The sequence below is a fragment of the Drosophila santomea genome, chromosome X, assembly GCF_016746245.2.
Source record: "Drosophila santomea strain STO CAGO 1482 chromosome X, Prin_Dsan_1.1, whole genome shotgun sequence".
Taxonomy (NCBI): domain Eukaryota; kingdom Metazoa; phylum Arthropoda; class Insecta; order Diptera; family Drosophilidae; genus Drosophila; species Drosophila santomea.
Genome location: NC_053021.2, coordinates 18,478,623 through 18,501,484, shown reverse-complemented (window position 1 = coordinate 18,501,484; position 22,862 = coordinate 18,478,623). Strand labels below are relative to the sequence as shown.

At 47.7% G+C, this 22,862-nt stretch overlaps 2 protein-coding genes across 7 annotated transcripts; both read left to right on the top strand.

Annotated features, from left to right (window-relative positions):
• The first annotated feature begins 123 nt into the window (after positions 1-123).
• LOC120456061 (AT-rich binding protein-like) lies at positions 124-4,441 on the top strand. 3 transcript variants are annotated; one of them, XM_039642648.2, is made up of 2 exons: positions 124-244; positions 3,149-4,441. In XM_039642648.2, the coding sequence occupies exon 2, from the start codon at positions 3,656-3,658 to the stop codon at positions 4,439-4,441; it is 786 nt and encodes a 261-aa protein (XP_039498582.1). In that variant the 5' UTR covers positions 124-244; positions 3,149-3,655. The 3 variants fall into 3 exon arrangements, with proteins under 3 accessions (XP_039498582.1, XP_039498580.1, XP_039498583.1); XM_039642646.2 differs by lacking the exon at positions 124-244 and adding an exon at positions 1,588-1,765; XM_039642649.2 differs by lacking the exon at positions 124-244 and adding an exon at positions 1,597-1,718.
• A 371-nt stretch (positions 4,442-4,812) lies between these two features.
• On the top strand, positions 4,813-22,592 carry LOC120456059 (histone acetyltransferase p300). 4 transcript variants are annotated; one of them, XM_039642645.2, is made up of 13 exons: positions 4,813-4,954; positions 5,297-5,884; positions 5,991-6,359; positions 6,449-10,552; positions 10,643-10,932; positions 11,011-11,168; positions 12,892-12,972; positions 13,393-14,341; positions 14,506-14,736; positions 14,809-15,039; positions 15,141-15,544; positions 15,660-17,178; positions 17,407-22,592. In XM_039642645.2, the coding sequence occupies exons 1-13, from the start codon at positions 4,900-4,902 to the stop codon at positions 18,301-18,303; spliced, it is 9,876 nt and encodes a 3,291-aa protein (XP_039498579.1). In that variant the 5' UTR covers positions 4,813-4,899; the 3' UTR covers positions 18,304-22,592. The 4 variants fall into 4 exon arrangements, with proteins under 4 accessions (XP_039498579.1, XP_039498577.1, XP_039498578.1 ...); XM_039642643.2 differs by having other exon boundaries at positions 12,862-12,972; XM_039642644.1 differs by having other exon boundaries at positions 6,431-10,552.
• Positions 22,593-22,862: the final 270 nt, after the last annotated feature.

Here is a 22,862-nt window from a genome sequence, read left to right as displayed (position 1 = left end):
ATAAATGTAGTAGCTGAAAGGCAAATGACAATAATATCCGAGAAGATAGCTAGATAATGACTAATTACGCTTTTTAGCTACACAGTGGCCACTTTGACAGCACTGCGCCGCATACGAATGCTAGCGCGAAGAAGAGGAAGAGACGAGCGGTGCTGGGCTGAAAAAAAAGACGAGAAAAAGGGGGAAAAATTGGCGCAAATTGTGCACGCGAGGCGCAGCCAGTGACGTTGGATCGGAACTATCGGTTTGTGTGGCTTATTTTGCGTCAAATTTAATGCGGCCAATTGCCGATATACCAAGGAAAATAGCATAATTAAATAACCAGAGCCAGCGCATCTAGTGTAAAAAGTCGGGCATGATTCCCAATCGCAAAAGAAAGAGAATCGGTATCACTCGCTGACCCGACTCGTTCGAGTCTCGATCGCGGCATCTCACTCGCACCTACGTACCGACCGCCAGCCAGCCGTATTGCCATCCCGTTCATTTCGGTGACAACGTGTCGGTGTGTGTGCATGAGTGTGCCAGAGTGGAAGCTTATGTGTGTGCGCTGTGTATGTGCAACAAACAACGGCGGCCGCTAACAAAAAAAAATTGTAAATAAATACGCTGGCTTTCGACAGCGCGCGAAAATCGAAAAAGTGCTCAAAAAGTAAACGGAAGAGCGCCCTAAAACGAAAATCGAAAATTCCGGTAGCAAAAAAGGGGGAAAAATTAAAAGCAAGTGGGACATTTATTGAACAATTTGAAATTTAATTTGTTCTGTGCGTTGTTTGCATGGCCACCGGTTCGTCGGACAAGGACGACGATAGTGTTATCCTTCGGCGGCTGATTTTTCGGCTTGCCCCTCTCTCTCACGCTCTCTTTGTCTCTCGCGGCAAGAGCGAACGGAAAACACGCTCGCACTGCACCCACCAGAGATGCGCAAAGCCAATGATTTGTTTACTTGCGTGATTCTCCGTAGATCTTGCTTTTTAAAAAAGATCTTACTTAACTAAATGGTTACAATAGAGAAACGTTTTAAAAATCAATGCTTACAAATAATTATTTAAACAAACAATTCCAAGCTATTGCACGAAATGAAATTTTATTATGTATCTTATTCTAATACACTGATATATTACAATGATATATTAAATTCAAACAGAAACGATTTTTATTGACCATTTTGGTTTCAAAAACGCTGAAAAGAACTATAATATCATAATATTGCAGTCCAACCAAAGCAGTTCATGCAAAATCTCTTTGTGCGCAATTTCAAGTGACCGCATAAAAGTAACGGCGAATGTGTCACCGTCATCATGTGGTCATCTCTGGACTCGCTGCTTTGTTATCTGGCGCGCCATATGTGTGCGCGTGTGTGTGTATCGGCTCTCAGAGAGCGCGTGGCGTGAGCGGACTCGCCGACGCAGAGAGCGAGAGGCTAGAGCGAAACAGAGCTCGGAGAGCGGCTAACAGATGTTACGGCGCCAACAGTCTTCTAGCAGAGGCATTTATATGGATTTTGAGCCGTAACAGTGCGATAACAGCGTCCCAACAGCACGCGAGAGCGACGAGAGCCCACTCGCGTGTTGTGGCAAACAGTCAATTTTAGTGTATTTCCGAGCTCGGTGGTGTATTTGAACGGCTAGCCGCGGTCACACTGAAGCAAAAACATTTTTGGCTCGGAGAACGATTAACACAAGCGGACTGAAATTTTTTTGTTTTAGTGTTGCGAAAAAGTTTGTGGGATTTTTCTAAAATCGCCGGAAAATGTGAAAAATATATGGTATAAAACCGAAATTCGGCAAAATTGCAAAGAATATTTAGAAATTTAGTGCGTGGCAATCGGTGATAGTGAAAAAATAAAAAAACCGGCCAGAATCTGGCCGGAAATTTTTTCAAATTTTCTACGGCATTTTCTTGAATTTCGTATTTTCGCCAATTATTTTTGCGATTTTTGTGCGGGCCGGGAAAAATGAAAAACGCTCTGGCGGAGACAACACAAAAAATTTCTGCAATAGAAACTTTGAAACGACGTGAAGAAGAAAACGAAACGAAAACGACGAGCGAACACAGAAAAAAAATGGAATATATTTCTGTCGTCTGTTTTTCTTTCTTTTTCCAATGCTCCTCGCACTCGTTGCCGCTTACCGTCGTGTGTATATTGCACACTAATGCCGCTCGGCACTAATACTATCGCACGCTTTCTCTCTCTCGGACTCGTGCTCGCTCTTGCACGAACTCGCTGTTTTCAATGTGTGTGTGTGTGTAACTGTGTGGTGAAAACGTCGCTGGCGTCGCTGTGAGAATTCTGTACGCGCGCCCCAAACCCCAAATGTGTGTGCGTGCGTGTGTGAAAGCTTTTGTCAGCCAGCCCCACTGCACTCTAGTGTCATCCCGCTCGCACCCCACTCGCCACTCGCCGCCCCAACAAATTGAATTTCATATGATGGCCGCTCGAATGCGGAAGCAAAACCAAAATACGGCCACTTTTTCGGCCATTTAATTTATAAATTGGACTGTAGACCACAGCCGTAACTGGCTAAGACTTCGATTGATTTTTTTTTTTTATCAGTGTTCTGCCTTTTCTACCTTAAAAGGTGTAATTTTTTTTTTCAAAAATGTATTTGTCATACAAGTTTGAAGCATTTTTCAAAGTATAATTTTGCCAACGACGGCACTTGTTATCCATATTTTTTCGGTGGACTGGCGGCAAAACGAAATTTATTATTTTCATTTTCGTAGTGTGCGCCAAAAGAGCGAGAGGCCAACACACACGTCCACACGTCTGCGAGCAAAATAGCGAGTACAGCGCTGGTAGTATTGGCGAATAAAATCGCGAGAAAAGAACATACAAGAGAGAGAGAGAGCGAGTGGTCGTCAAGCGGCGCACAGAAGAGTACAGCGAGACCGAGAGAATTCTCGGTTCCCGTTCTCGTTGTTCTGTTCCCTTTTCGCCCCTGTTTTCGGCACGTCTCGTCGCATTTTAGTTTCGTTTCGATTCCCTTTTCCCCTCGGTTTCACAGGCCACTCGCGCGCGGCTAAAATACAACAAAAAAATAAGAAAGAAGAAAATAAATAAATATTGCTTTCGATTTGTGTGCGGTGTGTGTTCGTTCATTCAACATAATCTAATAGGCTGCGTATTATTCTTCTTGTGCGTTTACAGTTAATGTGCAATGTTAGAGCGGCAAACGTCGGCAGTAGCAGCAGCAGCAACAACATCAACATCAGCATCGACAAAAACAACAGCAGCAGCAGCCGAAGCAGAAGCGCCAGCAACAAAAACAAAACGAAACACAACAAACCCAACAACAACAGCCAACAATGTGAATTGCTTTTTATTTCCTTATTAATTGTAAACGAAAACCGAATCAAGTGCAGTAAAAATTTAACACAAGCATATATAAATATATGGTCAAAATATCTATATATTTATATCTATGTGTAACAAAAAGCCGCCAAAAACAAATCACGTAAAAGATGTAAGATAGCGGAAAAAGCAAGGCGGAAAGAAAAGGAAGAGAAAGAGAAGAGAGCCAAACCCAACAACCGTTCTTTTTCGCTCAGTGGAGGCAGGCAGGCAACAACAAACAAACAAACAAGCAAACAAACAATAACAAGAGCCGCCCAGCCAAGGTCAACTTTTGGTGTTTTTGGGGCCCAACAACACAAAATGCACGCGTGTGTCTGCTGCTGTTCGACAAACAACAATTGCAACAACAAGAACAACGACGGCAGCAGCAGCAGTAACCACAACAACAACGACAGCGGCAGCAGCAGCGGCATCAGTAGCAGCAGCAGCAACAACAACAAATTGCAGCTAAGAAAGCGCAGGGCAGAAGTCGTCGTCGTCGAAGAAGAAGAAGAGGAGGTACTGGTCAAGCGGGCGCAGGATAAGTACAAGTATCAACAGAAGCAGGAGCAGAAGCAGCAGCAGGAGGAGGAGGAACACCAGGCGGTGGAGGAGTTGTCTGCTGGCCAAAGCGCCAGTGGCGGCGACAACGACAACGATCTCAACGGCGCCGCAACGAGAAGGCGGTGGTGGCTGCGCGATCCTCCAGGATCAGCGGAAGCGGCAGAAGGAGAAGGAAAAGGCGAAGGAGTGGGAGTGGAAGTGGAAGTGGGTGTGGGAGCAGCCGGAGCAGCAGCAGGAGCAGCAGCCGGCACAGGACCGACGACGTGGTGGTGGTCAGCTCCATTCGTTGACGTTGCGGTGACGATAGCGCCGGCTACGTTGTTGCTGTCGTTGCAGCGGCAATTAGCAAAGGAATTATCTAAAACAATAAGAACAACAACAATAACAACAACAACAAAAGCCACATCCTTAGCGATAAAAAGCGGAGCAGCAGCGATAATATCATCATTAACAGCAAGCATCGCCACCATCATCGATTACCAGATCCCAAAACACCAACATTACCAAAACCAAATCCCAATCCTCGCCAGCCACGCCTTTTGAGTGCCTCTTTGTGTGTTGTGTATTGTGCGTGCGTGCGTGTGTTGCAAAGTGTCCAAACTAATCAAGAAATCTACAACTTAAAAACACTAAACACTTAAACAAACAAACAACCTGTGCAACAACTGTCAAAAGTGACAGGCGACAAAAGATTTGAAAAGAAGAAGCAGCACAGGCATTGTGACAAGTTTCAAAACGAAAAATCAGAACACAATCGAACTTCAACATTGTCGGTTCATTAGGGAGTTAACTAAAAAAAAAAATCATAAAAAATAACAAGAAAAAATATACAGAAAGGAAAAGCAGAAAAAAGTTCATCAACGCAGAAACAATAGAGCTCGGCGTAGAAACACAGAGGATTTCCTCCGATTTCCCGAACGTTTTTCCATCTTCGTTCTTGTTTTTTTTTTTTTCGCTTGGATTCGCGTGCGTCCGCAACGGAAGAATCCAACTAACTCTATATGATGGCCGATCACTTAGACGAACCGCCCCAAAAGCGGGTTAAAATGGATCCAAGTGAGTACCGAAACCAGAAGATTCCATTTTTCCATTTCCATTTTGATTTTTTTTTTTTATGACATGGCAAAATTTTATAGTACAAATTGACATTTTTGCATGCCGGCATTTGAATTTTTTTTTTTTTTGTAAAGTCTTTTATAAAGTAATGTTTGATTTTAAGGATTAGCCTAAACAATACTAAATGAGTGCCTTTTAAAGAATAAATTGTATTTAATTTAAGATACAAACTTTTGCCAATTATTTCACAATTTCTATCCAATGATTCTATCCCTCATTTTTCCTTTAATGATTCATTTGTGCAACCCTTGCTAAAAACCATATGGTATTGTCTTCCTCCAGCGGACATCTCCTACTTTCTGGAGGAGAACCTGCCCGATGAGCTGGTGTCCTCGAACAGCGGCTGGTCGGATCAGCTGACCGGCGGAGCAGGCGGTGGCAATGGAGGTGGCGGCGCCTCCGGTGTGACCACAAATTCCACATCCGGCCCAAATCCCGGTGGCGGACCCAACAAACCGGCAGCCCAAGGACCCGGCTCTGGCACTGGCGGAGTCGGTGTTGGAGTCAATGTGGCCGTCGGCGGTGTTGTCGGCGTCGGCGTTGTGCCTTCCCAGATGAACGGAGCCGGCGGCGGCAACGGATCCGGAACGGGCGGCGACGACGGCAGTGGCAACGGCTCCGGAGCGGGCAACAGAATCAGTCAAATGCAGCACCACCAGCAGCTGCAGCACCTACTCCAGCAGCAGCAGCAGGGCCAGAAGGGCGCCATGGTGGTGCCCGGGATGCAGCAGCTGGGCAGCAAGTCGCCCAATCTACAGTCACCCAACCAGGGTGGCATGCAGCAGGTGGTGGGCACTCAGATGGGTATGGTCAACTCAATGCCCATGTCAATATCGAATAATGGCAACAATGGCATGAACGCCATACCAGGTGAGTGGTCATTCCCACTTGCAATTGGTTATCCAAACTGCAAGGAGATGGATGTGTATATAGGAACAGTCATTTGTAAACACCATCTTTGTTGCATCTTCCGCAGGCATGAACACCATTGCGCAGGGAAATCTGGGAAACATGGTGCTGACCAACAGCGTTGGCGGCGGCATGGGCGGCATGGTCAATCATCTCAAGCAGCAGCCTGGCGGCGGCGGCGGTGGGATGATCAATGCCGTTTCGGTACCAGGAGGACCTGGATCAGGAGCTGGAGGCGTTGGAGCTGGCGGCGGTGGTGCCGTTACCACAAACCAAGGCATGCATATGCAGAACGGCCCGATGATGGGACGAATGGTGGGGCAACAGCATATGCTACGTGGCCCGCATCTCATGGGTGCCGCTGGAGGAGCTGGTGGGCCTGGAAATGGACCTGGTGGCGGCGGTCCACGCATGCAGAATCCCAACATGCAAATGAGTGAGTTTCTAGTTGCAGATCTAATGGATGGATTCCCATCATGGAATTGAATAATCGATGGCTAATGTAAGGTTTTCGTCCGTTTGCAGCTCAACTCAACAGTCTGCCGTACGGAGTGGGTCAGTATGGTGGTCCAGGCGGTGGCAACAATCCTCAGCAGCAACAGCAGCAACAACTCCTCGCCCAGCAGATGGCCCAAAGAGGCGGCGTCGTACCGGGTATGCCGCAGGGCAATCGACCCGTTGGCACAGTGGTGCCCATGTCCACACTCGGTGGCGATGGTTCAGTGCCCGCGGGGCAGCTGGTCAGCGGTAATCCTCAGCAGCAACAGATGCTGGCGCAACAGCAAACCGGAGCCATGGGCCCGCGTCCTCCGCAACCCAACCAGCTGCTCGGTCATCCCGGACAGCAGCAGCAACAGCAGCCAGGCACCTCGCAGCAGCAGCAACAGGGAGTTGGACTCGGAGGCGCAGGCGTTGTGGCCAATGCAGGAACCGTTGCTGGCGTGCCGACAGGGGCAGGCGGCGGAGCAGGTGGAGCCGTACAAGCTAGCGGACCTGGTGGCGCCAATCGCGATGTGCCCGACGACCGTAAGCGACAGATCCAGCAGCAACTGATGCTGCTCCTCCATGCACACAAGTGCAATCGCAGGGAGAACCTGAATCCGAACAGGGAGGTGTGCAACGTCAATTACTGCAAGGCGATGAAATCAGTGCTGGCCCACATGGGCACTTGCAAACAGAGCAAGGACTGCACCATGCAGCATTGTGCCTCCTCGCGCCAAATCCTGTTGCATTACAAGACGTGCACGAACAGTGGCTGCGTGATTTGCTATCCCTTCCGGCAGAATCATTCGGTTTTTCAAAATGCTAATGTGCCGCCAGGAGGCGGGCCGCCTGGAATTGGAGGTGCGCCTCCAGGTGGCGGCGGAGCGGCTGGTGGAGCGGCTGGAGCAGGCGGTAATCTTCAGCAGCAACAGCAGCAGCAGCAGCAACAACAGCAGCAGCAGCAGCAGCAGCAAAACCAGCAGCCCAATCTGACGGGTCTGGTGGTGGATGGCAAGCAAGGACAACAGGTTGCACCAGGAGGTGGTCAGAACACTGCCATAGTTCTACCCCAGCAGCAGGGAGCGGGAGGTGCACCGGGTGCGCCAAAAACGCCTGCGGACATGGTGCAACAATTGACCCAACAGCAGCAGCAGCAGCAACAGCAGGTGCACCAGCAGCAGGTTCAGCAACAGGAACTCCGTCGATTCGATGGCATGGGCCAAGTTGGACTATCGCCCGTGCCAGCTGGTGGTATGCAGCAGCAGCAGCAGGGTTTGCCTCCTGTGATTCGCATGCAAGGCGCTCAGCCGGCCGTCAGGGTTCTGGGACCAGGTGGTCCCGGCGGCCCAAGTGGTCCCAATGTACTGCCCAACGATGTTAACAGCCTGCACCAACAACAGCAGCAGATGCTCCAACAGCAGCAGCAGCAGCAACAGGGCCAAAATCGACGACGCGGTGGCCTCGCCACCATGGTCGAGCAGCAACAACAACAACAGCAGCAGCAGCAACAACAACAGCAGCAACCCAATTCCGCCCAGCTGGGTGGCAACATTCCAACACCACTCTCTGTTAACGTCGCCTTTGGCAATGCCAATTTCGGTGGTGCGGCAGCCGGCGGAGCCGTGGGAGCCAATGACAAGCAGCAGCTGAAGGTGGCCCAGGTGCATCCGCAGAGCCATGGCGTTGGAGCGGGCGGAGCGGCAGCGGGCGCCGGTGCGAGTGGTGGTCAAGTGGCAGCTGGTTCCAGTGTACTGATGCCAGCCGATACCACGGGCAGTGGTAATGCAGGCAATCCCAACCAGAATGCAGGCGGTGGAGCAGGAGGTGCCGGCGGTGGCAATGGCGGAAACTCCGGACCACCGGGCGACAACGAGAAAGACTGGCGGGAATCGGTGACCGCCGATCTGCGCAACCACCTCGTCCACAAACTGGTGCAGGCCATCTTCCCCACCTCGGATCCCACGACCATGCAGGACAAGCGGATGCATAATCTTGTTTCCTACGCGGAAAAGGTCGAGAAGGACATGTACGAAATGGCCAAGTCCAGATCGGAGTACTATCACCTGCTGGCCGAGAAGATCTACAAGATCCAAAAGGAGCTGGAGGAGAAGCGACTGAAGCGTAAGGAGCAGCACCAACAAATGCTGATGCAGCAGCAGGGCGTTGCGAATCCAGTGGCTGGAGGAGCGGCTGGCGGCGCAGGCAGTGCAGCTGGTGGAGCGGGCGGTGTAGTCTTGCCCCAGCAGCAGCAGCAACAACAACAGCAGCAGCAGCAGCAGGGTCAACAGCCGCTGCAGAGCTGTATCCATCCCAGCATCAGTCCAATGGGCGGTGTGATGCCTCCGCAGCAGCTGCGCCCACAAGGACCACCTGGAATACTGGGCCAGCAGACGGCAGCAGGCCTGGGCGTCGGCGTGGGTGTCACCAACAACATGGTGACCATGCGCAGTCATTCGCCCGGTGGCAACATGCTCGCCCTGCAGCAACAACAGCGCATGCAGTTCCCGCAACAACAGCAGCAACAACCGCCCGGTTCTGGTGCCGGCAAAATGCTGGTCGGCCCACCAGGACCCAGTCCCGGTGGCATGGTGGTCAATCCCGCGCTCTCGCCTTACCAGACGACCAATGTGCTCACCAGTCCGGTGCCGGGACAGCAACAGCAGCAGCAGTTCATCAATGCGAACGGCGGCACTGGTGCCAATCCTCAGCTGAGCGAGATGATGAAGCAGCGACACATTCACCAGCAGCAGCAACAGCAACAGCAGGTGCAGCAGCAGGGAATGTTGTTGCCGCAGTCGCCATTCAACAATGCCACACCTCTACAACAACAACAGCAGCAGCAGCAGCAGGCGACTAGCAACAGCTTTAGCTCACCAATGCAGCAACAGCAGCAGCAACAGCAGCAACAGCAACAGCAGCAAGGTCAGCAACAGCAACAACAGAAGCCCGGCAGTGTGCTGAACAATATGCCGCCCACGCCCACGAGTCTGGAAGCTCTGAATGCGGGAGCTGGAGCGCCGTTAACGGGAGGATCTGCCTCCAATGTGACGGTTTCCGCTCCGAGCCCATCGCCCGGCTTCCTGTCCAATGGCCCGTCGATTGGCACGCCCTCCAACAATAATAATAGTAGTAGTGCTAACAACAACCCGCCCTCGGTGAGCAGTCTAATGCAACAGCCTCTGAGCAATCGGCCGGGTACGCCTCCATATATACCCGCCTCCCCAGTGCCGGCGACAAGTGCCTCCGGATTGGCGGCGAGCAGTACTCCCGCATCAGCAGCAGCCACGTGTGCGAGTAGTGGCAGTGGCAGCAATAGCAGCAGTGGAGCCACTGCAGCGGGTGCAAGTTCCACGTCATCATCTTCCTCGGCGGGCTCGGGTACACCACTAAGCTCGGTATCGACTCCTACATCGGCCACGATGGCCACCAGCAGCGGCGGTGGTGGTGGTGCTGGCGGTGCGGGAGGCGGATCATCCACAACGCCCGCTAGCAATCCACTGCTCCTCATGTCTGGAGGAACGGCAGGAGGCGGAACGGGAGCGACGACCACCACATCGACGTCTTCGAGCAGTCGCATGATGAGCAGCTCCAGCAGTCTCTCCTCCCAGATGGCTGCCCTGGAGGCTGCGGCGCGAGACAACGACGATGAGACACCATCGCCGTCCGGCGAGAATACGAATGGCAGTGGTGGAAGTGGAAATGCCGGCGGTATGGCCTCCAAGGGCAAGCTGGACTCGATTAAGCAAGATGATGATATCAAGAAGGAGTTTATGGATGACAGCTGTGGCGGCAATAACGATAGCTCGCAAATGGATTGCTCGACGGGCGGTGGCAAGGGCAAGAATGTGAACAACGACGGCACCAGCATGATCAAAATGGAGATCAAGACGGAGGAGGGACTCGATGGCGAGGTGAAGATCAAAACGGAGGCCATGGATGTGGACGAGGCTGGTGGATCGATAGCCGGTGAGCATCATGGTGAAGGTGGCGGCGGCGGTGGTGTTGGCGGCGGCAAGGATAACATCAATGGTGCGCACGACGGTGGATCGGCAGGCGGTGCTTTGGACATAAAACCCAAGACGGATACGAAACCACTCGTACCCGAACCGCTGGCACCCAATGCGGGCGATAAGAAAAAGAAATGCCGTAAGTACAAAGTTTTTTTTTGCTAGTGACAGGAGTTCGCAGGCCGTGGAACTTTATTATATTTTAATATTCGCTTATTTTTATGTGCAGAATTCAATCCCGAAGAGTTGCGCACCGCTTTGCTGCCGACGCTGGAGAAGCTCTACAGGCAGGAGCCCGAGTCCGTGCCCTTTCGCTACCCAGTTGATCCCCAGGCGCTGGGCATACCCGATTACTTTGAGATCGTGAAGAAGCCCATGGACCTGGGCACCATACGCACCAACATACAGAATGGCAAGTACAGTGATCCCTGGGAGTATGTGGACGACGTTTGGCTGATGTTCGACAATGCCTGGCTGTATAATCGCAAAACATCGCGGGTCTATCGCTATTGCACAAAGGTAGGATCGCTGGCATTACACATGAATCGGAATCCCCAAATGAATCGAATGTTTATGGTGAATCTTTCCATCCTTTAGCTTTCCGAAGTCTTTGAGGCGGAGATCGATCCTGTGATGCAGGCGCTGGGCTATTGCTGCGGCAGGAAGTACACATTCAATCCACAGGTGCTCTGCTGCTACGGCAAGCAGCTGTGCACAATTCCGCGGGATGCGAAGTACTACAGCTACCAGAACAGGTATGTGTTGATCTGATTCGATCTGCTTGGATCTGATTTGATTCAATTCAATTCGATCCGATCCGATGATCCTCCATTTCGTGATCCACACCTTCTCGCCAGTCGAGGATCTTTGCTTGGCTCCGTTTAGTTTCGTTTCGTTTCTGTTTCTCTGTTTGATGTGAAATGTAATTTAGTTAAACCGCTTGCTCGTTTTTGAATGTTCCAATTCAGCGAGTTCTTCGAAATATTGAAAATCAGAGGCCTGTTTCGGTTTGCAAATGTGCTATTGAACGCACTTTTTCACACAAAATTCAAAACAACAATATACATATATATATATAAATATTTAGGCTCTATAGAAATTGTGTATAAATTTTTAAAGCCAGAACAGGTCCTGTGATTTAGTTATAAACCGCTTGCTCTCTTTTACCGATCCTATATCAATGTTCGATGACTGCTCTCAGTATTTTTTAACGAATAAAAAGTCCGTATTGTGCACTAATTTAATGGCTTTTTGATCCTTGATCCTATATGCTCCTTTTCCCTTCCTTTTTCCGCTGTGTTTTCTGTGTCTGTGATTTATTAAAAATGTGGCTGTGTACATAAAATCAAAAAAAAATACGTAAAATCACACTGCACAAGGACATTCTATCTATGTAGATATGTAACCAAAACCAACACTCACATGCCCTAGTTATCCTTTGAAATCGCCGCTTTTGCTGCTGCTTGGTGCATTTCCTGATCTCCAACATGGCCATTGAATTTTCTGGATTCAATCCTTCGCAATGCGATTTAAGGTTTAACATTCCACATATTTTGAATAGTCGGAACCAAGCAAAACGAAACCAAAACAGGGTATCTAATACCGTATAAGATCATGAATAGATTGATAGATTCAATATCCCACGAAATGCAAGATCTGTTTTAATGTCAAAATGCTAAGAATTCGAGAGAGATCCAATATTATAAAAGTAAAATAATAATAGATACATTAAGAATCCTTAAATATTTTGACTTTCTATGTACATATATAAAATGGTTAGTTAAACTTAGTAAAACAGATCTTGCATAGTAAAAGTGCTTAGAATATATCCGAATTTGTCAAATGTAATGATCGCAATACTCGTGGGATATTAGAGGCCCTATATTGATATTGATTGTACCCCTTAAATGTTGTATTAATGTGACAAAAATTCTAATCCAAACCGAATCACTCTTTTTGTTTCTCTTCCTTTCTTTCTCTTTTCGTTTATTTTGATTTCTTTTCTCCCTGGCGACAACTGCAACAAAAAACCAAAACAATAATAATAATAATAATAATAATAATACCTGTTAATCTGTGTCACCTCATAACTGTATTATTCCGTGTCTTTATCAAATTGTATATCTCTCTGTGTGTGTGTGCTGATATGCGTGTGTGTGAAAACAACAACAAAATATGGAAAAACAAAAAAAAATTAAACCACCACACTTACACACTCTCGCAATTGACTAAATGCATATAACCATCTCGCTTGCACGCACACCTGTACATCCGTACATCCGAACACCTGTACACCCATACACCTGTACACACGCCTGTGTTGTTGTGTTCCCTTTTTGGCTGCCATCTTCAAAATTCGTCCATAAATTAACTAAAATCGTAAACAAAACAAAAAAAAAAAACAAAATAAAAACAAACGCAATCGAACAATTGAACAAAAATCAACAGTCTAAAGGAATACGGTGTCGCCTCAAATAGATACACCTACTGCCAAAAGTGCTTTAACGACATCCAGGGCGATACGGTCACACTGGGCGACGATCCACTGCAATCGCAAACGTGAGTATAAACCCCATGAATATACCATCTTAAGTTAGGATATTTATATGAAGCAGGTATAGGGATTGTAATTGATACAACAGATAATATTACAAGATCATAGTATGGCTAAATTCAATCTTAGGCTGGGCAATACAAACAAGTTCCTAAAACATATTATTTACTTTGTAAATTATTCCATACTTAACCAAACCATCATATTATATGAGTTCTTGATAATAAATAATGATTCCATAATGATAAATAACGATACTATAAAGAAAGCGGTACTTTGAGTATCGGAATAGTTCTCGGTAGACATTCAAACCTGGTTCCATTGATTGCCTTTTTTGTAGCTGATATAGCTGGGGTTTCAATATATGAATAAGATGAATAAGAATCGAAATAATGCAAAACCCTTATGTGTTTCCCTCCATCCAGCCAAATCAAAAAGGACCAGTTCAAGGAGATGAAGAACGATCACCTCGAGCTGGAGCCGTTTGTCGATTGCCAGGAGTGCGGACGCAAACAGCACCAGATCTGCGTCCTCTGGCTGGACTCCATTTGGCCCGGTGGCTTTGTGTGCGACAACTGCCTGAAGAAGAAGAACTCAAAGCGGAAGGAGAACAAGTTCAATGCGAAACGCCTGCCCACCACCAAGCTGGGCGTGTACATAGAGACGCGGGTGAACAACTTCCTCAAGAAGAAGGAGGCTGGTGCCGGCGAGGTGCACATACGTGTGGTCAGCTCATCGGACAAGTGTGTGGAGGTGAAGCCCGGGATGCGGCGACGATTCGTCGAGCAGAATGAGATGATGAACGAGTTTCCTTATCGGGCCAAAGCACTCTTCGCCTTCGAAGAGGTGGACGGCATCGATGTGTGCTTCTTTGGCATGCACGTCCAGGAGTATGGATCCGAGTGCCCGGCGCCGAATACGCGTCGTGTGTACATTGCCTATTTGGATTCCGTTCATTTCTTCCGGCCAAGACAGTACCGTACAGCGGTATATCACGAAATCCTGCTCGGCTACATGGACTACGTGAAACAGCTGGGCTACACAATGGCCCACATCTGGGCCTGTCCGCCATCCGAGGGCGATGACTACATCTTCCACTGCCATCCCACGGACCAGAAGATTCCCAAGCCCAAACGCCTGCAGGAGTGGTACAAGAAGATGCTTGACAAGGGCATGATCGAGCGCATCATACAGGACTACAAGGATATCCTCAAGCAGGCGATGGAGGACAAACTGGGCTCCGCCGCAGAATTGCCCTACTTTGAGGGCGACTTCTGGCCCAATGTGCTGGAGGAGAGCATCAAGGAACTGGACCAGGAGGAGGAGGAGAAGCGCAAGCAGGCCGAGGCCGCGGAAGCAGCAGCTGCGGCAAATGTAAGTTGTTTAACGAGAATAATTTGCCTATTATTACAATTGGTTTGCGTGTTTCGTATAACTATGCAAATTGCCTGCTAATTCGATTTGTATAGTTTTGTACAGTAAATAACCAAGCTGTGTTTTTAAGAAAATCTAACGTTAGCTCTTCTGAACTCCTGCAGCTTTTCTCCATCGAGGAGAACGAGGTCAGCGGCGATGGCAAAAAGAAGGGCCAAAAGAAGGCCAAGAAGTCGAACAAATCGAAAGCGGCGCAGCGTAAGAACAGCAAAAAGTCCAATGAACATCAATCGGGCAACGATCTCTCCGCCAAGATATATGCGACCATGGAGAAGCACAAGGAGGTCTTCTTCGTCATCCGTCTGCATTCGGCGCAGTCCGCAGCTAGTTTAGCGGTAAGTGTGCTTGGCTAACCTTTCCGGGAATGTTGGGGAAACTTGATTTAACGTGTCTGTTGCATATTACAGCCCATCCAAGATCCCGATCCGCTGCTCACATGCGATCTGATGGACGGACGCGATGCCTTCCTGACCCTCGCCCGCGACAAGCACTTTGAGTTCTCGTCGCTGCGGCGCGCACAGTTCTCCACACTGTCCATGTTGTATGAGCTGCATAACCAGGGTCAGGACAAGTTCGTTTACACCTGCAATCACTGCAAGACGGCTGTGGAGACGCGCTACCACTGCACTGTTTGTGATGTGAGTATTGACTTTGTATTGCACTTATTGCACATATTTATTGCTTTTAAACGAAATCTGCAACATGATTTAATTTGACGTTGTTTTTCATCAATCCGCAGGACTTTGATCTGTGTATCGTGTGCAAGGAGAAGGTTGGCCATCAGCACAAGATGGAGAAGCTCGGCTTCGACATCGACGACGGCTCTGCGCTGGCGGATCACAAGCAGGCCAATCCGCAGGAGGCCCGCAAGCAGTCCATCCAGCGTTGCATCCAATCGCTGGTGCACGCCTGCCAGTGTCGCGATGCCAACTGCCGCCTGCCATCGTGCCAGAAGATGAAGCGCGTCGTCCAGCACACGAAGAACTGCAAGCGCAAGACCAACGCCAACGGTGGTTGCCCCATTTGCAAGCAGCTCATCGCCCTCTGTTGCTACCATGCCAGGCACTGTCAGGAGCAGAAGTGTCCCGTGCCGTTCTGTCCCAACATCAAGCACAAGCTCAAGCAGCAGCAGTCTCAGCAGAAGTAAGTTTGCATCGATTTGTAGATTTGAAGGCATAGCTTGATTTGATTTCGGCTGCTTTCAATTTATCACATATACCAATTAAACACTCTCTCTCTCTTTCACTCTCTTTCGCAGATTCCAGCAGCAGCAGTTGCTGCGTCGTCGCGTGGCGCTCATGTCGCGCACATCGGCGCCAACGGCTCTGCAAGGCCCACCTGCAGTAAGCGGTCCGACCGTCGTCTCTGGCGGAGTGCCCGTGGTGGGCATGTCCGGTGTGGCAGTTAGCCAACAGGTGATACCCGGCCAGGCTGGTATACTGCCGCCAGGAGCGGGTGGCATGTCGCCATCTACCGTGGCAGTACCATCGCCCGTTTCAGGAGGAGCTGGCGCCGGTGGTATGGGTGGAATGACCTCACCACATCCGCATCAATCGGGCATAGGCATGAAACCAGGTGGCGGTCACTCGCCGTCACCAAATGTCCTACAAGTGGTGAAGCAGGTCCAGGAGGAGGCAGCGCGTCAGCAGGTTTCGCATGGCGGTGGCTTCGGCAAGGGTGTACCCATGGCGCCGCCTGTGATGAATCGACCAATGGGAGGCGCAGGACCCAACCAAAATGTTGTCAATCAACTCGGTGGCATGGGCGTTGGAGTTGGTGGTGTCGGTGGCGTTGGCGTCGGAGGCGTTGGCGGTGTGGGTGTCAATCAACTGAATTCCGGTGGCGGTGGCAATACACCAGGTGGCCCGATACCCGGCTCCGGAATGAATCACCTGATGTCCATGGATCAGTGGGGCGGTGGCGGAGCCGGCGGCGGTGGTGGCAATCCCGGCGGAGGTAATCCGCAAGCGCGCTATGCCAACAACACCGGCGGCATGCGCCAGCCCAACCAGATGATGCAAACGAATCTGATACCGCCGCAGCAACAGATGATGGGCGGACTGGGCGGACCCAATCAACTGGGTGGTGGCCAAATGCCAGTCGGCGGACAGCATGGAGGCATGGGAATGGGCATGGGAGCACCGCCAATGGCCGGAACTGTTGGCGGTGTGCGTCCAACCCCCGGAGCAGGTGGTGGAGGTGGAGGTGCGACTGGGGGCGGTCTAAATAACCAACAACTCGCCCAGATCATGCAGAAGATCAAGAACAATCCCACCAACGAGAGCAACCAGCACATCCTCACCATACTGAAACAGAATCCGCAGATCATGGCGGCGATCATCAAGCAGCGCCAGCAGAGCCATCAGTCGCAAATCAATGCGGCGGCGGGCGGAGGAGCACCTGGCCCCGGTGGTGGAGCCTTGCAGCAGCAACAGCAGCAGCAGGCGGGCAACGGACCGCAGAATCCTCAACAGCAGCAGCAGCAGCAACAACAACAACAGCAGCAGCAGCAGCAGCAGCAACAGGTGATGCAGCAACAGCAGATGCAGCACATGATGAACCAGCAGCAGGGCGGTGGCGGTCCACAGCAGATGAATCCCAACCAGCAGCAGCAACAGCAGCAGGTCAATCTCATGCAGCAGCAGCAGCAACAAGTTGGACCCGGCGGACCAGGCTCAGGACTGCCCACGCGCATGCCCAACATGCCCAATGCCTTGGGCATGCTGCAGAGCCTTCCGCCCAACATGTCGCCCGGAGTTTCCGCCCAAGGAGGAATGGTAAGTGCCCAGAACAATGGCCATCTCCAAAAACAGTAGTCTCTGCAGAAAGCCTTTTTATTTGAAACTCTATATAAGTTTTAATCCTAAATGATATGGCCGAGAATCTATTTTAGTTATTTTATTTTCATTTTTACTTGAACAAAAGTTAAAAACCCCTAACATTGATAAAGTTAGTCCTATGATTTCCCGCTTTTATACTGAGAAAACATTCCACCCTCGACACAGGTGCCCAACCAGAACTGGAACAAGATGCGTTACATGCAGATGGGCCAGTACCCGCCACCGTATCCGCAGCGCCAGCGTGGTCCGCACATGGGCGGAGCGGGACCCGGTCCCGGCCAGCAACAGTTCCCCGGTGGCGGCGGTGGTGCGGGCAACTTCAATGCGGGCGGTGCTGGCGGTGCCGGAGGCGTTGTCGGTGTGGGCGGAGTGCCCGGTGGAGCTGGTTCGGTGCCCGGTGGCGATCAGTACTCGATGGCGAATGCGGCGGCCGCCTCCAATATGCTGCAACAGCAGCAGGGACAGGTGGGCGTCGGCGTGGGCGTCGGTGTGAAGCCAGGACCCGGCCAACAGCAACAGCAGATGGGCGTGGGCATGCCGCCGGGCATGCAGCAGCAACAGCAGCAGCAGCAACAACAGCCGCTGCAGCAGCAGCAAATGATGCAGGTGTCCATGCCGAATGCGAATGCCCAGAATCCGTCGGCGGTGGTGGGCGGACCCAATGCCCAGGTGATGGGTCCACCAACGCCGCACTCTCTGCAACAGCAGCTGATGCAATCGGCCCGTTCGTCGCCGCCAATTCGCTCGCCGCAGCCAACGCCATCGCCACGTTCGGCGCCGTCGCCACGTGCTGCTCCATCCGCCTCGCCAAGGGCACAGCCCTCGCCGCACCATGTGATGAGCAGCCATTCGCCGGCGCCGCAGGGACCACCGCATGATGGTATGCACAATCATGGCATGCATCATCAGTCGCCGCTGCCAGGAGTGCCGCAGGATGTGGGCGTGGGCGTCGGAGTCGGTGTCGGCGTTGGCGTTAACGTCGGCAACGTGGGCGTGGGCAACGCCGGTGGAGCCCTGCCCGACGCCTCCGACCAGCTGACCAAGTTTGTGGAGAGACTCTAGTGCAGCAACAGCAGCAGCGGCAGCGGCAGCGGCAGCAGTAGCAGCATTAGCACCAGCACCACCAACAGCTACAATGGTTGGTAGCCGCCGTGGCAGAGGGCTAGACTGAAAATGGATGCCCAGTAGCCGCAGAGAGGACGACTACGACGACGACCAACATCATTATCAGCCAGCAGGGATCACCAGTGTGTGTTAAACTAATTAACAACTATTACTAACTAAATCTATTTCTTTTTTTTTTTTCGAAAACCACGGCACCCCTATTTGTATAGTGTTATAATTAAACCAATAACTATCACACCTAATTTGTACTATAGATTAAGATGACCCACCATTACAATCACTAACACAATCCCCTATTATTTAAGTCTAGGACAAAATTTGAACAAAGCATTATGATTCGATTTCCATTTTATGTCCGCGATTTAGCAAATATATATATCATATATTTCATATGCCCCTACAAACACACACACACCATGTATTAATGAATGCAATTCCTTCGTTTCCACTTAAAACAGATATAGAAAAAGAAAAAAGCATAGAGATCGGGATTAGAAGGAGTTACAGGATAGACGACATCTCGATGTGACAGCGTTCAAAACGTTGAGCGAAAGCTGCTAAATAGCTTTCCTTACTCACATGTGAAATGTTTAGTAAAGTAATATTATTTATTTTGTGACTCCGCCACTAGAAACGCCAACGAATAGCAATCTGTTGCAAGTTTGTCAGGATTGTGAAACAGACCAGAAAGCATGTTGTAAAGTTGAAATAAGTTTTTTGTACCCTTGTAGTGTTGTAAGCCAGTTGACCGACGACGAAGACGACAACCACAACCACAACCATAACCACAACCACAACCACAATAACAACGACGCGACTCAATTCACCCGACCATTCGCATCTGCATCCGCATCCGCACAAGAAATATATAGCCTATAGTGAACATGTGCCTGTTGGCGATCGGCAGTTGATTAATTGCTCCTTATAGGAGCTTCAAATTGGGAACACGCATATAGAGTAAATACATATTTTTATACACAGATCGAACGGAATAAGTATCTGAAACTGAATCTAAATCTAAATCGAACTCGAACTCGAAATTGTAATTGAAATTGAAAACCATCGTGAGCGCCAAAATCGAAATTCAAATCCAAAACGAGGAGTTCGAGGAAGAGAAGGAGAACGCAATTAGGAGAATCAGGAATCTGGAATCAGGACAGTAGCAAACGAAACACCAAACAGATGAGCAGAGGAGTAGGGGTAGGAGTAGGATGGACGGGTTAGCGATACGAAAGGGGTATGATGATGATAATGATGATGATGATGATGATGATGATAAACAAGAGCAACAAAATAGCAATAGCCAAAATGCTTTGAAAACAGTTTTAGGGCACTTGAACTAATTTAGGAACGTAACATTTACAACATATATGCATACGTAGGACGACAACAAATTAGTGTTGTAATTTCTAACAAATTGTTCACGATTGATTGTTTATAATTGTTTAAGAACGATTTTAGCCTAAGGACCACGCCCCCCCCCCATGTGTGTGTGTGTGTGTAAGTGTGTGAGTGTGTGTGCGTGTGCGTGAGTGAGTGCGAGTGTGTATGTGCGCGTTCCTAATTCTTCGATTATTACAACCATTTAATTTTCGATCTTCTTGTACATAACTTGACGTTTTACTTAGTATTTGATTTTGTGATAGCGAAAAGAATATATAAAGGATATATAGGGGAGCGCCGCCAGGAACCCCATTTGTCTCAAAAGCAGGAAGCAGGATATTTAACGGGGTACGCAGGATTGATTGCTATTTATTAACGCTAAAATAAAACGAAACAATTTAAAACAAACAAAAAAAAAAAAAACCATCTAGGCTATAGACTTTTAGGCTAAAACGCGAGTTAGGTTTATCACTATTTATTAGACGTAGTCAGTAGTTTTCAACTGGGTTTATTTCATTAATCGGATATATCATGTCTAACTATCATTGATTTCTTCTTTTATTTTCGTATATCTAAGATGATATGTGAAAGCTATTGTTTTCGTTTTCAAACTGTTTTCATTCTACCAGTTGCCGCCGCCCAAGAAACAGAAATAGAAAGAGACAGCGAGAGAGCGAGACAGTAGATAAGTAGATGAGTAGAGATGATGAGGGGATTTTGTAAATTTTAGATACTAGGATACTTATTCACTGCGCATAAAAATGCCTTCAATTGCGACATCAGCAAGTAACTAACATAACTGTAAATACCCAACACACACACAAACACACACACACACACAAAAACATACGAATACAAGTAAACACAATATAAAGATATACATATATATTAATAATAATATATATAATATATATATTTACCGATTACTTACTGATAGGTGTAGTAGGTCACTCGTACGCGAAAGTTGGTAATATCCAATGCGTAGTTCGTAAGCCGCGCATTCATATATCGAAACAATCGGTTATATCGTTTATATTAGGATCGATCGACACCGCGACTAACACACACACACACACATATGGCATATAAATACATATATATATATATATATCGGGATATATACTTTTAGTTAGTGTTTTTAAACGAAACGCGCAGAGTTTCCTTAGCTAAGCGAAAGACAAAAACAAAAAATGGGAAAACCAACTAAAAAAGCTGCGCCTGCCAACGATAAAAAAATCCGATAAAAAATAATAAAAAAGGACGAGGAGAATGCGAAACCCACGCTGCGCTGCACACAATCAAAAAACAAAACAAACAAAAGAAAAGAAAAAAAAACAAAAATTATTAAACAGACACCAAAAAACAAACACTTAAAAATAAAGCAACTTAAAATATATATTATTATATAGAAACGAAAACATACTCAAGTCACTGGGCTCTGCCGCCGAATGCCTTTGTACTTTTAACGTATGGAACAATGATCGGTAATTGATTATCGACAATCGTTGATCGGTAATGTTGCGATAACAAGACGCTGCCTTCAAAACGCAGACGCCGGCGTGCTGGTGCAAAAACTATAAATCACAAAAAACGGTATAACGGAAAATAAGTTATCGGTTTTGCGGGCGCAGCGTTTAATTATTAATTAAGCCCACGATAGTAACCAAAAATAAGAAGGAAGATGATAGAGCGAGAGAGAGAAAGAAAGAGCTGCTTGCCGTCTTTTTTCTGCGAATTGTTTTTGTTTTTTTTTTTTTAACAACCTCACACAGTCAACAGCAATGAACAAAGTTATGGGTGTGAAAGAGAGCGAGCGAGAGAGTGTGTGTGCGAGTGCGAGTGGCAAAGACACATCAATTATCGTTTTTTAACCGTTTTGTGTGTGTGAGAGCGACGGAAACAGCGAACGAAAGAGAGAAAGAGAGAGAGCATATTCCAAAACTATTTGTGATTACAATTATATATGATGATGATGATGATAATGAAGAAGAAAGCGGAAGAAAAGAAAGCCGGAAGCCAGAAAATCAGAAAACTTAGAAGCAACACAAAACGCATTAACCGGATGATACCTAGATTTTAAGTCTTAGTCTAAAGCCAGCGCTATATACACATTTGTATACATACATAGGTACGATCGATCACACGAGAACGGGAGATATATATACATATATATATATATATAATAAAGTTAAGCCGAGAATTGTAAATTATAAATAAACATTTATTCTTAATGCAGCAACGGAACTGCAGAAAAGAAAAACGAGAACATGAAAACGTTAACCGAAGACGAAGCACTTTGCTAAGCGCGTTTATTATTATGCATACAAAAATGTAATTTCTTATAACAAAAACCCAGAAAACACACAAAAAAAAAACATGAACTCGAGAGGGGGAAAAAGAAAATGAATAACAAATACGAAAACAAAAAACAAAAAAGGATGCGAAGGATAGATAAGTCAAGTGTAAAGTAAACCAAGCCTTAGTAAAAACTAGTTCTAACACAACAACCACAACAACAACAACAACAACAAGAAGAAAAACAAAATCAAGAGAAGAGAGAAGAAATGGTAAAGCAAAAACGAAAGAAAACGATTGATACTAATAACTAATATTAATAATGAGTACGATAATGTTTATGCTAATGATTACGATAACGATAAATGATAATGATAATGATAAATGATAATGATAAACCGTTATGACATAATACCTACTTGTAAAATAGTGCGAAAGTTAAGCTGATAAGATGACTTTGACTTTTCTATCAGATTTCATTAATTTAATGACCACCTCCCCCCACACCCCCCACCACCCATCACTCAAGTTCCCACAAAAAGAAAACACACACATACATACACACACCCACACACGCATACACATTGATTGCATGAGTGTATGATTAAACATAAATATATAAATATTTTTTTTACTATTATTACGATGATTATAATTATTAATATTATTATTGTTTTCTACCAATCTCTATTTCCTACTTTATTTCCCCACTGTTTTTGTCGTATTGATCCAAAATCACAGCAAACCAAGCGAAACAAAACAAAGCAAACAAAAACAACAAAATAAAAGAAACCAACAACATTGTAATTAACTAAATA